The 17,537-nt window shown below is 48.2% G+C and overlaps 1 protein-coding gene across 11 annotated transcripts in view; it reads left to right on the top strand.

Moving 5' to 3' along the window:
* Window positions 1-17,537, top strand: part of foxp1b (forkhead box P1b) — a 163,207-nt gene that overhangs the window by 100,572 nt on the left and 45,098 nt on the right. For all 11 annotated transcript variants that reach the window (XM_086197208.1, XM_086197199.1, XM_086197239.1 and 8 more), the window contains one exon: window positions 16,274-16,378. In XM_086197208.1, coding sequence (XP_086053334.1) covers window positions 16,274-16,378 — 105 coding nt within the window. The remainder of the gene's footprint in view (window positions 1-16,273; window positions 16,379-17,537) is intronic.

Raw genomic sequence — 17,537 nt, 5'->3', positions numbered from 1 at the left:
ATAGCCACTCTGACCCAATTTATTAGGGATAGACTTAAGGATGCACAGCGCCTCTGGGGGAAACATTCGAGCGCGGCGCCTATTCATTTTTAATGAGAGCACTACTTTAAAAACTTCATAGAATTAATATGTATCAGTGAAGTCTTTCCTGTGCATAAAACTTCAGGGTAATTAATATTCATAGGCTGTGCTTGTTAACACCCCAATGCTAGTGCAATGTAGATCCAATTAACATAGAATGGACCCTGAGGATTTGGGCAGATAAGGGTTAAATGAGCCATTGAAATTGAAACCGGGAGCGTCTCCTTTTAAAACACTTATTTGTTCAATAAGCCCTAATAATCCTAGTTGCAGATGAAGGCATCTTTTTGTCCACATGTGGACCCCTGCAAAGGTTGAGTGTGTGCATGTGTGTGTGTGTGTGTGTGTGTGCGTATGCGTATGTGCGTACAGACTAATGTGAAAACGCTGTTGTGAGTGCAGCTGTTATATCTTATTCATCACGTCTTGGCTCACGGTGGCTAACAGACACCAGTGTGGGGTGACAGCTCTGAGGAGAGCCAGGTGACGCTAGGAAAACGCCTGTTTGCCACATGCTGCCGTTTGTTAGCACACAGCCTGCTGCCTCGCTACAACCTGAGACAAGGCTGCCCTCCACCCCCACCTGACAGGCTCAAAGTTAAGACTGAGTTTAAAGAGGGGAGCGAGCTGACTCAGCATGAAAGGCAGGGGAGCAGATATGAACACAAATGTGTTTATGTGGTCACACATTAGCTGTTCCTCTAAATAATTAAACTATTTTCTCAAAAAGGAAGATCCACATCTCTTGTGAAGTGAAATTTAAAAAGAGGTCACACTAGATATGTTACATTAGATCAGGAAACGCCACCACAACAAAGATGTAAATATGTGCACGTATGAATCTGTACATCCAATTATCCCACGTGGGGAAGTTTGATGAGAACTTGAATTACCTGTCGAAAGGACCAGGGTGCAGACCTCTGTGGTGGTGGTGTGTGAAACATCTTCCCTTCTGCACGGTAGCAAATGTTACAGGACCCAGTCTGAAGTTAGTAATAAAATCATTTATTATGGAATTGATTTGATCTTGTGCTATGATTTCGCTTACTATAAACACACTCGTGTGCCGCCTCGGTCTGAAAAAAATTGAGGGCTTTTTTTGTCCCAGGGGGAGGAGTATGATCAATGACCACTGCTGATGATCAAATGAGCCTTCATTGAAGTAAATATGCAAGGACAGCCACACAATGTAGAGGTCTCTGAGAGTGCATTTGATTGTTTGACATGTATTCACCCATCAAAGTGTGTATCAATGATTAATAGCAACCCCCCTGCGTGTTCAGTGCGTGACATGGCCTCTATTTGAGAGAAAAATGGCGCAGGTCGGTATTCACCGGTGAATAGCTGTATACCATTTAGAGAATGATATGCCATGATGGGATGTCTCCTCATAAATAATAGCAGCGGCACCTCCGCATGCTCTGAATGACACGTGCCATAAATACTTGGCCCGTCCACAGACGAGGCTTCTTATAAATCCTCCTGCAGCCTTTTCACTCTGCGCAGAAAAGAGATGTATTATTTAAATGGACAATAAAAACAAATGTTTGTTCCCGGTCAGCGTGCAGCAGAGAGAGAGGACGGCGTGCGTGCGTGCACACATCGGCTCCCTCGCTGTGTCTCTGCTGCTGCGCTGTTGTTATTTGCTTGTTTACAATCTTTGACGTGATGTAATGGGATGGCTGGGAAAGAACGAGCTGGCAAATGACACAGAAAATAAAACTGTCCTCACCCCCCCCCCCCAAAAAAATGGGGAGTGTGTCTGCATTTGACTGAAGGAACATGAGCCTTGAATATTAGTAACTGTTTTTTGCATTAGGTACTCCCTGGAGGTAGGGGGAAATATCATGTCACTGCGTGAAATGCGAATGTGAAATCTAGCAGAAAGAAATATTTATGACCATTTTCTGCTTGATTAGAGCTGGATGACATGCCTTAGGAGACACTGAGTGGACAAAAGGCAGCAGTGCTGCTTCTGGCTGCTGTTAAAGAAAGAGTTGTTGAGGGAGGAGGGCGCTCCATCCATGTGCTATGGGAACAGTGGAGGAAATTGAGTAAGACCAACAGGAGTGTACTGGGATGCTGATGGAGCACACACCATCCATCACTGGTCTCGTTTCACGTCTAAAACATCCAGTGAATATTCAACCAAACTAAACCTGTGCTTGTGTTTCACTGCGTTTCCTTTCCCCCTCACAGTGGTTGCTGTTACTGCAGTACTAGGCAGCGATACGACTTTGCGCTGGCTGCTACTGTCAAATAAAAATACTACATTTTTATGAGTTTGTGGAAACTCCTCCAGATTGTGAGACATAGACAGACATATCAGAACACTCCAATGTGTTGAATGGTCAGCTTCTCTCTAAAAGTCCATCATCAGTTGACCCCGCCAGGCTGTCCTGGTCATAGCTCCGCCCCCTTTGACCTGCTGCTCCAGGGAGGACCACAGACTACCACATACTTCCTCTGTCACATGTGAGGTCATCCCATGGCGAGGAGTTTAAACTCTTGCTGTAGAGGTGCCGCGTCTGACGTGTTGCCCGACTGAGCACCTTTGAGTGCTAAGCATCACATGAAAGCTTCCCTGAGCATATGGAGGCTGCGGTTAGCTTTGTGCTCCTGAGAGGCTGATTGTGCCTCATGAGCCCTTCAAACTCTAAACACCCCAACAGTAAATCCTTTTGTCAACACATTTCTATTCACATTATATGTGAATAGATTGCTTACAGTAGCAATAGCGTGCATGTGTGGACGGTGGCTGCGGGGCCCATGAGTGTCCAATCATGTGTAAACACCCGGGCCCAGCACTTGAAACTGGAGATTAGCCTGAATCCCAACATGAGTTTGGGAAGCACCGATAATCCGATGACAGCAGGTAAAATTATCACCAGAATAGAAATGTTATGATCAGACAGACAGACTGGCCCGGTGGAGCAGTGGTCCTCCCTGTGGCCCCCCTCCAAGAAGGTTGTGGGTGGAGCAGTGGTCCTCCCTGTGGCCCCCAGCAAGAAGGTTGTGGGTGGAGCAGTGGTCCTCACTGTGGCCCCCAGCAAGAAGGTTGTGGGTGGAGCAGTGGTCCTCCCTGTGGCCCCCAGCAAGAAGGTTGTGGGTGGAGCCCCGGCTGCAGCACGGGGTCTTTCTGGGTGAGTCTCCATGTTCTCCCTGTTCCTGCTGGGTTCTCTCTGGTACTCCAGCTTCCTCCACAGTCCAAAGACATCAAGAGGGACCAGGTTAATCCAGACTCTAAATTGACCGTAGGCGTGGCTGGGAGAGCCAATGGTTGTCTGTCTCTATGTGTTGGCCCTGCCATGGACTGGTGACCTGTCCAGGGGGAAGGCTGCTGGGATAGGCTCCACCCCCACCACCCTCAACAGGAGAAGAGGGGGAACATGGAGGGAGGGATGATGGAGGGATGGAGTTTGTAACAGGAGGTGTATGAGCGCAGTGATGAACTGGAGAGGTGAAGCTGCTGCCACCGTGGGTGTGTGGGTTTGTCGTTTATTTCTGTGGCGTGCTAGTTTGACCAGCTGAGCTGACATGTTTGGACTGGTCCTGGTGGGCCGGGCTGGACTCAGTCCCACAACAGTCCCATCAACGGCGCTTAAACATCTACATATTCGTCTGTTGGGCCGAAGCAAAACGCTGCTGCGACTGGCTCATCAATGTTTGTGGTGCCAATATATGAATAATCAGTTAATTACTGCATTGATGCAATTGTCTTCAGCGCACAAGCAATCCATGTCTGGCAGCAGATCAGCGGTGTTTAGATGGAGCCGGTGACAGCCGAGGAGCTACAGCTCTTACAGCCTTTTCCAATAGATCCGAGGAGTACAAAATTGAGAGTATGATTAATTTTTCAATTTCTCTCTGCGGATATCTAATAATTGTGCCCATAGATAGCCAAGGGCTCTTATTAAACATTAACATGCAAAAGAAAAGTTAGAATCAGAAAGATGGTATTTTGGATTGAATAATGTAAAATATCTGTAGGGCAACAGAGAAAGAATCAAACTAGTCCAAGTTTATTCTTCAAATGATTTTCACCACCGCAATGCCTACTCCTAATTACTGAGCTCTTATCCGCACACTCAACACTATATTTATTTTTCCTCATTGCTTAATGCAAATTTCTCTAACCTTTTAATGACATGTACATGTCAGTAATTTTTAAAAGGAATCATTAGAATTGTCAGTTTTGCTGTGCCAGGATTGTGTTTTTAATAGGTATGTAACTCTCCTGCACAGACTGACAGTGATAATTAACGTGAGACTGTCTGTTGAATATAAATGCTCACTTCTTTGATCTGCTAAAGAGTGAGTTGCAAGGCACATGGTTCTTATTAAAATATATCAATGTCTCTCCTGGCACTCCAACACGGGCACTTTTGCTTTAAGAAGCTGAGCCTAAGAGGAGGTCCCACCTTCAGGACCCCTTCCTTCGTTCCCTCCCTTCGTCTCCATCACATAATATCATCTTCATCTCAGATAGCTGTGGCACAGGGGAACTGCATTTGTTGATCAGATTTGGCTGGGCTGACGCCTCCTCCTCCCCAGAAGTACAGGATGTGCGTGTAATGCTTGCCAGAGCTCAGCCATGGCCGTCTGATTGAGTGATCCTGCCTGTCACAGGACAAGATAACACATCACATCCGTAAATACTCTCGACTCCCAAATACCATCCACCACAACCCCGGGCAGCGCCGCTCCGCCACGCTGATGCGGCCGTGGGTGTCTAAGAGCGGTGACACACATCCCGTCCATTCTTCAGTCATTCCATTTAGCATCACAGCAATGAAGGGTGCACAGAGAAGCACAGTTCATATTGAGCACATATTGTTGCAGCTCCCAAAGGGAATGCAGGCTGGTTAGCTTCTGCTGTCAGGGTGATGTGGTCTGCAGCTGGTACGGCACGGCCAGGCTGCACGTGCACTCTCTGATCTCTTGATATTCTCTCTCACTTCAGAATATCGCCAGCATGGAAGACTGATTGAATTAGTGATTTGTGGTGTATTTATCTAGATCCGAGAGTAATTCGGTGCTCTTTGTCTTAGCACTCAAGCTCAATGAAAACAATAAATGGTGCGCTTATCTTCAGGAGTGAAATCAAGATAGGAGCTGGAGACTGAGAGTTATATGTGGTCGGTTAGAAGGGAAAGGAGACACAGGAAATGGAAATTCACACTGCAGGCGGAAAAGAAAAGCAGAGAAAGGGATTTTTTTAATCAGCAGAAAGCCCTCCTTCCAATGTGAAAGTGTCAAAGATGTGTCTTAGCCCGGCAAAGAGTGAAATCTGGTTATGTCCTGTGTTAAATTGAAAACGGGGCCGCTGGGATTTGGGATGAGGGAGCAGGTCACTCAGTGGTAGCAGTTATCACCGTCTCCTGGGCTCTGGAGGCCTCCCCTCCTCACAGCCCTCCGCCACACTGCAAGAGCAGGAGCAAATGCAGGACATTTGTTGGGTTTGGGATCAAGCTGAGTGATGATTCATCTCCGAATCAGGCCGTCCCTCTCAGCAGGCACAGCAGCGTGTTGTGATGCAGTCTCGCCCTGATAGGTCAGTTCCAGACTTTTCACTTGGATTCAAGTGACAACTTTAGATAGTTAAGCTACTCGCCCCTCAGCTCCTGATGCTATGAATGGTCGATGGCGAATCACGGCTAAAATGTTAAACACGAGATGTTGTCAGAGACGTGAGGTCTAGCAGTGGGGTGGCTAAGCTAACTTAGCACCTTAGCAGTGCAGGAACAGTGTTGGCTAATATCGTTGTCATAAACGCGAGCTGGAATTTTCACTGTCAGTATCATGTCATGTACGCAGCAGTAGAGTCGCCAGGCGGAAGACAGCAAGGTGTCTTTGCAGCTCTACTCTAAAATTGGAAATGATAGCAATGAATGATGCGTAGTATCAGTACAACGTCTGACAGTATTGCAGTATTTGGAGATGTAGGGTGTGCCGCGTCCTCATCTGGGCTCAACAACATTCCCTACATACTGGAGCACCTCACGTTGTAGTAGTCCTTTTGAGGAAGACCGTGCATGCGTGGACACCCCCCCCCCCCCAGTGCTAATGATAGCGGGGGGGGGGGGAATGTAGCCTGTATCTGTGTAGCCTGTCTGATAGACAGTCAGAGAAGCTCCTGCAGAAGCTCCTGCAGTGATTTGTAGCCGCAGGGCAGCAGCACTGCTCTAACCTGTCCTCCTGCCAAGCAATCATATCACATGGAGGCATACCTACAGCCGCTTGAGCATATTCTCATCATAATTCATGTTCCACAAGATGCCTTTGTCATTATTTTTTATTTTATTTATTGGAATTCAGCGTATGTAGGCTGACATCTAATAGAATCCCTCATTTTGCTTGAGGGGAGTTTGTTTTTGGAGCACATTCACTTTGCTGCATTGTAGTTTGACAGACGTTTTCTCCCAGGAATCGATGTTTAATTTGACTAATCGCAAAAAATGTGTTCTTCTGGTTTGCGGGGACATGAGTGTCCCTGATGAATAAAGAAGTAAATGAGGGGAAGAAAAACAGGTAATTATGCTGGAGCAGTAAATGGATGACCCACTGACCGCAAGTCCTAATTGATTTTCTGGAAGAAAATGATTGCATTTGATGTGTTTCTTGTTAACTGTCTTAGCAGTTTTAATGTCTTTAATTGGTGTTGTGACGAAAGAATCCCATAGAAGCTGGCTTCACTCAAGGCAATCCTCCATTCACCAGCATGTCACTTATACTTGGCAGCTCCTGTCGTGGAAAGATGACGTGTGACTCTGAGTCATAATGTTGCTTTACGTCCTTTTAAACCTCCTCAGATCAACACACGGTGGTTGTTTGCTGGAAGCGCAGGGCGTGTACAGACACATGCAAATGCAGACATGGAAGAGTCCTCAGCTCCTCCGTAGATTTCACAAGTAGCATTTTTCCGAGCGAGTTCGGGTCAGGCTGTCAACCTCTTGGGCTGCTGCAAATATGTGGTGGTCAGCAAGCGTACACGCCAAGTTACGCTGCCACATCATGTGTGCAAGCGTACTGTCTGGGTGATGACATGTGCTACTTTACATGTAAATTCTTTAGTGATTCACCTCCGAGTGAACCCAGCGAGAACGATTCTGGTGCTGGCTTAAAGACAGAGGTGTGTTTTTATGACTAGGTGATGCACGTCCTCTCCAAGGCCCTCGAGCACTGTATCCCTCTACCCTCCCCTTTAATCACTGTATCAACTGCTCTCATAAACTCCATGAGCTGTGTATTAGTGTGTGTGTGTGTGTGTGTGTGTGTGTGTGTGGATGCCATGCCTATGAGTCAGTGAAGATGTGCCCTTCCTTGTTTCCCCATTTTTAAACTTAATCAGCAAAAATAAAAGTGGCTGTAAGCTATCTCATATTAAAGAGGTGATTATTGGTAATAAATACTTTTTATACATACTTATTACTGAGGCAGTTTTCTTCGTGTGCTTAATGAGAGTAATTTGATTTGCTTGAGAGATTACAGTTTCCTAGAATTAATGCAGCAGCCCCCATTCCAAGATGGAGTGAGATCTAAGATTCTTCACAGGTCGTGTGCTGCTAGATGCAGCCGCTCACATAGCAGCTAATGGAGGTGAACAGCAGTCTGTCATCCCCCTCCACCTCCTCCACCTCCTCCACCCAGCAGCTCTATAGCCAACATGCCCTTGGTTCCTGCAGTGCTTGTTGTTTGGGCTTCTTCTGCGCTGAGATGCTGCTGATGTTCACTCATCAAGGTGATTGAACATCTGGACTCTTGATTCTCTTACATCTGGAGTTGTTTGACTCCTGTGAGGCTGAGAGTGATTCTGACCTGCATCACGGTGGGGGAGGGGTCTCAGGTGGGTCGGGCTCAGGTGGATGGAGGGAGGCTCATGGGGGAAAGGGACTTGGGTGGGTGGATGGGGTCTCAGGTGGATGTAGAGAGGGGGACATTACACAGATGGACATTACACAGATGGACATTAGAGAGGTGGACATTAGAGAGGGGGACATTAGAGAGGTGGATGTAGAGAGGTGGACATTACACAGATGGACATTAGAGAGGGGGACATTAGAGAGGGGGACATTACACAGATGAACATTACACAGATGGACATTAGAGAGGGGGACATTAGAGAGGTGGACATTAGAGAGGTGGACATTAGAGAGGGGGACATTAGAGAGGTGGATGTAGAGAGGGGGACATTAGAGAGGGGGACATTACACAGATGAACATTACACAGATGGACATTAGAGAGGGGGACATTAGAGAGGTGGATGTAGTGAGGGGGACATTAGAGAGGGGGACATTAGAGAGTTGGACATTAGAGAGGGGGACATTAGAGAGGTGGACATTACACAGATGGACATTACACAGATGGACATTAGAGAGGTGGACAGAGAGGTGGACATTAGAGAGATGGACATTAGAGAGATGGACATTACAGAGGTGGACATTATGGTTAGGGTTAGGTGGACATTAGAGAGATGGACATTTCACAGATGGACATTAGAGAGGTGGACATTAGAGAGGGGGACATTAGAGAGGTGGATGTAGAGAGGGGGACATTAGAGAGTTGGACATTAGAGAGGGGGACATTAGAGAGGTGGACATTACACAGATGGACATTACACAGATGGACATTAGAGAGGTGGACAGAGAGGTGGACATTAAAGAGATGGACATTGGAGAGATGGACATTACAGAGGTGGACATTATGGTTAGGGTTAGGTGGACATTAGAGAGGTGGACATAAGAGATGGACATTACAGAGGTGGACATTATGGTTAGGGTTAGGTGGACATTAGAGAGGTGGACATAAGAGAGATGGACATTAGAGAGGTGGACCTTTAGGACACCTGGTTTCATTCTGATCTTCACTATCAATCACTATGTGAACCAATGTGAGATTCATGACTTTTGAGGTGTAGGAGACAACAGACATGAGAGAAGGCTGTCCATCTGACGCCGGGAGGCTCCCTGTGGGATACGAGTTGGCTCCCTCCGTCGGATACTTGAGGAGGTGCTACATAGATGAATCCCAGTTTACAGGTGTGTCTCATCCTGGCAGTCAGAGGAGCCTCCCAGCCCAGGTGCAGACCCCAGCCTCTGTCTCTATGACCAGCAACCATCAAGAACTGGGTGAGGAAAAGGAAACTTGAACGACCAGGAAGTTGGAGTCACCCTGTGGGCTGTAATCCCTGACGGTCCAGCGGGGCGGCTGATGTGTCTAGACCTGCTTGGAGATTGCTCCTCCTTATGACCGGAGCAATCTGATTTCTCCCTCCTCTCCTCTCCTTCATTCCTGGCAGCAGAGGATCACATTACCCACCTTGGAATGACTTCAACAGAGACACAGCTATTCCCAGTGAGCTGTCTCCCCCGCTGCAACTCAATCCATAGCCAATTGGAGCGGCCTGTGATTTATAGAAAACCTCTGTCTGGGCAGGCGCGCGCGCACACACACACACACACACACACACACACACACACACACACACACACACACACACACACACACTCCCAGGGAATTCTCCAGCTGTAGCTCGTGTAGGGTCTCTGGTCTCTGGGACAGTGAGCATCAGTGCTACGGTCAAACGCCACTGAGGGTCGGCGCCGCTGGCTGTCCAGCCTCAGTCCTGCTACACAGGCGTGACAGGAGGGAAGGACGCTGTTGTGGGCCAAAGCAGAAGAAGCCATTCTGACCAGGTTTGTGTCACAGCCAAAAATGCATCTAGTTTCCTTCAGGGTTAGTCCACTCAGACGTGAGCGGCCGTCCATCCTCCTCCAGGCCGTCCTCCTCGTTGTCTTCTGCACTGATTAGTGGGATTATTCATCTGTGTGAGATACTTCTGCATCTCCGTCAGCTAAGAGCCAGGAGCCCTGCGATGTGGAGACCGATGAGTTGTCAGCTGACAGTGCGGCCGTCACTTCAGGCCTCCAGTGCTGTGACACCCCACGAATGTGGCTGATCACTCTTCTGCTCTCAGCATCGCTCCTGAATCCGTCTAAAGACCACACTGATTTATATTCAACTCAACTAAATTGGAAGATTTGTGGGTTTTACCGGTCGTATCCTGGAAGTCTCCAGTGTACCACTAACATGGAGTCTTCCGTCTATGAGACCAGGCCAGATAGATCTTCCCATTCTAAACAATATCATTCGCGCATGATAAAATCTGCTCACAGTATTCTAGGTCTCACGCTGGGTTTGTGGAAGCGCCCATTTTCCCAAGCACAACACTCCCCGCTACCAAGTGATGCAACACTTCCAACAAAGATGCAATCTGGAAAAGTGTGTGTTCTCGAGCAGTGCAGCACTCTTGGCTCCTCCCCTCACCTGACAGCGTATCGCTCTCTTCATTCCGGGGGCCAGGAGGAAGGACGAGGCTGATGTAGTCGCTGATCTGACTCGAGCTCTTTTGAGTTTTCTTCTCCTCCTCTGCCTACTGTCAAATGGGAGTTTCTGAACCACTGGACCGGGGGCCACTGGTTGGCGATGGGTGCCCTTAAAGGGCTCAAGTTGAGGCTGACATTTTAGAAGAGAAATAATGTTCTTATAAAAAGTATAAAAATATGAAATAATAACTTCTTAGTGGTATGTCATCCATATGGTGAGCGCCTGCTGTGCTTCAGAAGCTTCTCTCGTCCTGCTACTGGCATGACTCAATGGTCCTGAAGTGCAAAAGGCGGACAACTGCTGGTCTCAATAACACCTAGACAGGTGACCCCCCCCCCCCCCCCGGCACTCAGTGGCTCTGTGCACTGATGGACTTTCCAGTGGAGTGGATTAAATCAGCATCAAGCGAGTGGAGCTGATTACCCCAGTAAGAAAATGCAGTATCTTAATGGTACATATTTTCATGAGGCAGCCAGTTGCCTCTCATTCTGTGGCTAATATGTCTGTTCTTATGAGTCATTTACTTCTTTAATTACCTTTAGCAGCAGATGCACAATGGTGTATTAATGTGAATGATTTTTACTACCACTTTATCATTCTGAGCCTGTGAAGTTGAAAGCCGTAATTGAGGTGGAAGAGTGACTCTTGAGAGAAACAATATTTAGTTGACAGCTCCTCTTGTACTCTGGGAGGGTGTTTATGAGTTTACACCGCACTAAAGCTGTAATAAACACACTTTTCATTTAATAACGGCGGGGAAAGGAAATGCCTTCACTGAGACTGCTCTCTTATTGAATCATCCGTGCCGCCGCGCGGGTCCCCTCATGCATGCCTCCGGCCGGTGAAATAACTGTTGGCAGCAAGCAAAACCTTATTTACTCTCCTCCCATTTGCTGCATGTGCAGCTCTGACGATCCATGTCATTTGCATGTGCGTGTTTGTGTGTGTTTTGTCTGCAGCTTGTGTACTTTCCTGCGTGTGATTTTGTCTGAATGGAGGCCTTCTTTAGCCATCTGTTGTTGAGCTGCTGGCTAAGCAAGGCTGGCAAATCCAAACAAATGCCCAGCACACAGCAAACGGAAGCTGTCAAGTCTGCATAGCTGAGCTGGCGGGGGGGTGCGAGGGGGGGATGGGGGTGCGAGTGCGGGTGACCCCTCCGTACCAGGCTCGGAGCCTGCCCCGACCTCCTGTTTGGGGTGCTGTTTACCCTCCTCCCTTCACCTCCATCTCCCCCTCACTCCTTTATCTCTCTTTGTGATTCTCTCTCTTTCACTGTCTCCCCCCATCTGCCCCCCCCTCCATCATCAGTCCTGCTTCACCTCCCCCTCTTCTACCTCCACTGCTGTTGCTCTCTTCTACAAACATTCATCAGGCGCTACGTTACCTGTTGTGGGGGGCAAACTAGAAGTCCTGTTCTGTGTGATGTAAGCGAACAAACTGCCTTATTGTTTAAACCTGGACTCTTCAGGTTCCTCATGAATATTAATAGATTAGTTGAAAAGTGCAGCAAAGAATGTAATGGCTTGAAGTGGATCTAATAGCTTGATTTATTTATGTATTCTACATGAATTAGTTTGGAAATCTAAACACAGCCTGCCGAGTGTTGTTGCGAGGACCTTGTAATGCACACGGTTTCACATTGGAGCCTGTTTTCCATGTGAAGTGGCTTTTGGAATTGGCATTAATTATATACTTAGTGAAAACCAGACTTTCCCTGCTTTGCATTGCAGATAAACGTCTGTATTAGCAAAAGGCAACGAAAGAAAAAAAATGCAATTAATATAAATAGACATGATCCGAGCTGCTTATCTGTGAACGTGCTTCAATAATCTGCCCCCTCCAAAAATTTAAAAAATGCTGTGCCTCCCCATAAAAAAAATGGAATTCTACGATATGTTTGTGAAGACAACACCTCCTTCACTCCGCGTGTGAGGAAGTGATATGATGAGCAGCTGTTCTGTACGTTTGCCACCGCTGGGACGTGCGCGGTGCTCGGATGGGCTTGTTCTGGTGGGTTGCTGGGAGAGCCCACCAGCGACGGTCGTGGAGGAGCCTGTCTCAGCTTGGCTCCTGTAGCAACAGCAGGGGTGATGAATGTCAGGTGGGTTGATATCTGTGAGCAGTCAGAAAGTCAAGCGGACAACCTTGACATTTAGGCCCGCGCTCCTGAGGCCCCCGCAGCAGGCCAGGGGTCCTGCACGCCGGACTAACCTACCACTGGGTGTGTTGCAGGGGGTCTGTGAGCCACCGTCTCCCACCTAATGACGCCTGCTGAAACCTGGCTGTTCAGCAAATACACACAAACACATGCACATCTTCTCTCAGAGGGATCCCGCTCCACCTGCTCGCACATCTTCTAGCAATTAAGAGCAATCTGCTTCAAACCATTTCACCTTCAAGGATTCCCAGCTGCAGTGAGGAGCCGGACTTTTGAAGACGGACGCAGAGCAGCCGAACTAACAGCCCTGGCACAATCGTCAGGACTGCCTCCTCAACATTTCAGAATCAGAATCAGAACAATGGTTACAGGCTGCTATGCACCTCAGCGCATGCGCGCTACTGCTCACCACATCTTTCTTATCATTTAACGATTAGAAACTGAAATGCTCGGTCGTTGGGTGGGTCAGAGCAGAGACGGGCGTATCTGAAACATGTCGGAGCAGCGAGGGATCGGCACAGAACAGACTTGAGTGTGGGGCAATGCTCTGAGCTGGGATTTGTAAGACACCCAGAGCTGGCTTTAGCAGCAGGAAACCCCAAAGCCGGTAAATAATCCACATGTGCAGACTGCACATAAAGACATCCAGTACTTACCAGTTCTCTTATCACAGCTTGATAGCCCAGGGACATAAGAGACGCTCCTGCCTCTGTGAACTCATACGTGTGGATGGAGATGCAGATCAAATGCCTGTTGTTTGTGGAGGAAGTTGTTGGAAGTCGGAGCAACGACATGACCTTTGAAATGGAGAAAATCAAAGAGGATTGCAAATGACAATTGTGCTGTGTTTGTGCTGATAAAGTCTTGTCATATGCTGGAGGATGTTTTCTAATCAAAGGCACCTGGAGGCTTCCCTCCCTCATCTGTGTGTGTGTGTGTGTGTGTGTGTGTGTGTGTGTGTGTGTGTGTGTGTGTGTGAGGCTGAAAGCTTTCTGTCGCTGCACTTGTTTTCTTATTCTAGTTTACACAGTAACAAGCTTGCCTCCAAAACAACCTCCGTTTATGATTCCAATCAGCTACACACACGCACGCACACACACACACACACACACACACACACATTCAGTAGTTCTTTTAAGGTAAATATAGCTGATTATGTAGTATCTCCTTACAGTATTCAAATCGAATGTGTCTGCTGGTTGGTCACATGACTGGACTTTTACAGAAGCATGATGAGGCGCTGATGCCTGTCGCCACTTTACAGCAGATCATATTTCAGGCTGTCCGTCCAGTCTCTGGTACCTTCTGATTGGAAGATCAGATGAGACACATTGGCTGAAGGGGGCTCTGGCCCAGAGGAGTGGGCGCTGTGCAAACATCGCCCTGACACGTCATTATCGGTTATTGGAGGCCAACATCGGGCTCCGGATGGCCTGCCAGCTCCTCTCTAACCCACAGTCCTGGCAGCAGCGCTCCCAAGTGTGAAAAAGGACCACGACACTTTCCTGTCATTAGAGTTTCCTATGAACAGGATTTAGTCCAGGCTGCATTTCTCAGGTCACGGTGCAGGATCCCATCATGATCAGCTTCACTTCACTTGGAACAACAGTGGGATCAAGCTGTCAATTCAAGGAGGTTCAATTATTTTTCCTATTTTTTTCAACATTGCATCTGTAAATTATTGTCATTGTCCTGAATATCCAGAATGTAACACTCCCATCGAAACTGGCTTATCTGAACAGAACAAGGTCGCAGCTGCTGTCCTCAAACTCAGGAGCAGCAGCTCCAGCAGCTCCTGCTCCAGCAGCTCCAGCAGCTCCTGCTCCAGCAGCTCCAGCAGCTCCTGCTCCAGCAGCTCCAGCAGCTCCAGCAGCTCCAGCTGCTGCTCCAGCAGCTCCAGCAGCTCCAGCAGCTCCAGCTGCTGCTCCAGCAGCTCCAGCAGCTCCAGCAGCTCCAGCTGCTGCTCCAGCAGCTCCTGCAGCTCCTGCAGCTCCTGCTCCAGCAGCTCCAGCAGCTCCAGCTCCAGCAGCACCAGCTGCTGCTCCAGCGGCTCCAGCAGCTCCTGCAGCTCCTGCTCCAGCAGCTCCAGCAGCTCCAGCAGCTCCTGCTCCAGCAGCTCCAGCAGCTCCTGCTCCAGCAGCTCCAGCAGCTCCTGCTCCAGCAGCTCCTGCAGCTCCTGCTCCTGCAGCTGCTGCTCCAGCAGCTCCAGCAGCTCCAGCAGCTCTAGCAGCTCCAGCAGCTCCAGCAGCTCTAGCAGCTCCTGCTCCAGCAGTTCCAGCAGCTTTTATGTTTCTGTGGAATTTCCTGATTATCAGTTTGTGTTGAAGAAGAGAAGAAGAATCTTTTGTCGTTCTTTTTAATCTTTTATAATTGCCATTAGGTTCAAAACACCAAAGCCAGCAGGATCCAGTTAGGTCCAGTTTGGTCAGGTCTAGTTGGTTCTGGTCAGGTCCACCAGGAGGTCACGAGGGTAGGGGAATGATTCATCCACCTGAGACAGGTGAATCTTCCAGTGTGAACACAGGGACAGAGCAGCACCGTTGTGTAGAGTTCCAGTGTCACGTGGGTCTAAATTATGATGTTTTATTTCTGCCGACCACAAGTTTCCAAGTGCAGTGAAGCTGCCGTGGAGTCTTTGATCTCCTCATCGAGGCTGAGGAGGAGGACGTGCCAGGAGTGAGGCCTCGCTGTAGTCTGTGGTCATATTTATGTCAGATGATGTCATCCATGTGTTAAGGAGGGTCAGCGCACGCACACACACACACACACACACACACACACACACACACACACACACACACACATACAGAGTTGTTCTGTCTGACATTAAAGAGATCAAGTCACCTTCGACTATCGGTCCTCTCTTCTGTACATACATGGACGTACACCCCCCCTCCACACACACACACACACACACACACACACACACACACACACACACACACACACACACACGCCAACTGGAGCTCCTCCACACTGAGCGTGAGATGAGCAAGGATGTGCCCCCTGACTGTTTGTTGAGTTGTGGGAGCGATTGTCTGTGGATGGTGGAAAGAATGAGGCCAGTTATTTACCCAGATGGTTTACTGGTGGAGGTGTGAGGCCGCCAGCTCACTGTGGGAACACAACGCTTGCTTTTCTTGGTATCGCTGACCGTTTTCAAGACCACTGTGTTTTTTTCCCCTGAGCTCCCTCCAGCTTTGTTTGCTCTGGATGGCATGTTTGATTATTTATCGTAAGGGAAAAGGGAGTAGCTGGAGCAATAAACATGTGACTGCACTGTATTTTGTTTTCCACTGAGAAGGCCGTGTCCTTTAACAGATATTTGAAGCAGCCATAAAACTGTTTATTTGCTTTCTAGATGGGAGTTTGGCCGAGCTAAAGGAGAATAAAAAGCGCTGTTAAGTGTCTTTGGCAATTTATGTTTGGTGTAAATGCAACCTTTCTGGATTCACGTCTGTGAGTGTGTGTTGTCGCCTGATCGCTGGCCTCCTCGTGCTGGGAAGACAATGAAGAGATTTCTGATCTATCAGAAGGGAATATTGTTGTTAGGGGATGCAGCCTCTATGATAATACACATAAAAGTGCTCTCAAGGGACTTTCAACAGATCTGTTTATTAAAGAAATCATTTATATTTTTCTGTCAGACTCTCCATGTGGCGCGGCAGATCCTCCTTCATCAACAGCAGCAGGCTACACACAACACCGGCCGCAAATCCCCCAAAGCCAGCGACAAGCAGCAGAGCCTACAGGTACTGTAAATATGTCGTCAATTATTCATTAACTCCTGATTATCACTCTGCTCTCTTATTTGACTTTGCGGTTGCTCAAAGTAGAAAAAACAAGTAAGACTTGCAACTCTGTCGAGAACACGATGTACAAGAGAAGCACAGCACTTGACCGAGTTCACAAACAGGAAATTAAAATTGTCAGTGCAACATTTGCATCATGATGTATGTGCACACGCACCCACAGAGGCTGGAAGGTGGCATCACAGTCTGGAGCGTGAGAAGCAGCAGCATGTAGACGAGGGCTTTAGGGTCTCTGCTCCTCCACTGGGAGGGGAAAGTTTGGACGTGAGGCTGAAGAGCAGAGGGAAGTGAAAGTGAGTCTGACCAAGCAGAGGAAACGCCAGGCTTCCTCCTCTTCCTTACATCAGCGCTCTGCACACGTGGACACACACACTCACACACACACACACACACACACACACACACACACACACACACACACACACACACACACACACACTCAGTCACACACACACACACACACACACACACTCAGTCACACACACACAAACTCACACACACATTCACACACACTCACAAACACTCAATCACACATACACACTCACACACACACTCTCCCTCACACACACAATCTCACTCACACACTCACTCACTCACTCTCTCTCTCACTCACTCACTCACTGACACACACACTCTATCACACACACTCACTACTCACTCACTCACTCTCTCTCTCGCACTTACTCACTCTCAAACACTCACTCACCCACTCTCAACCTCCCTCACACACACACACACACACACACACACACACACACACACACACACACACACACTCTCAGTCACACTCAGACACACACACTCTCTCACACTCACTCACACACTCACTCACTCGCACACACACTCACTCACTCGCACACACACACTCAGTCACACACATTCACACTCACAAACACTCAGTCACACACACACAAACTCACGCACACACTCCCTCACACACACAATCTCACTCACTCACACACTCACTCACTCACTCACTCTCTCTCTCACTCACTCATTCACTGACACACACACTCTATCACACACACTCACTACTCACTCACTCACTCTCTCTCTCTCGCACTTACTCACTCTCAAACACTCACTCACCCACTCTCAC

Source organism: Aulostomus chinensis, chromosome 3 (assembly GCF_037954235.1).
Source record: "Aulostomus chinensis isolate RoL2024-O1b breed Wild chromosome 3, RoL_Achi_v1.0, whole genome shotgun sequence".
In the NCBI taxonomy this organism is placed as follows: Eukaryota; Metazoa; Chordata; class Actinopteri; order Syngnathiformes; family Aulostomidae; genus Aulostomus; species Aulostomus chinensis.
This window is presented reverse-complemented; position numbering and strand designations above follow the sequence as displayed.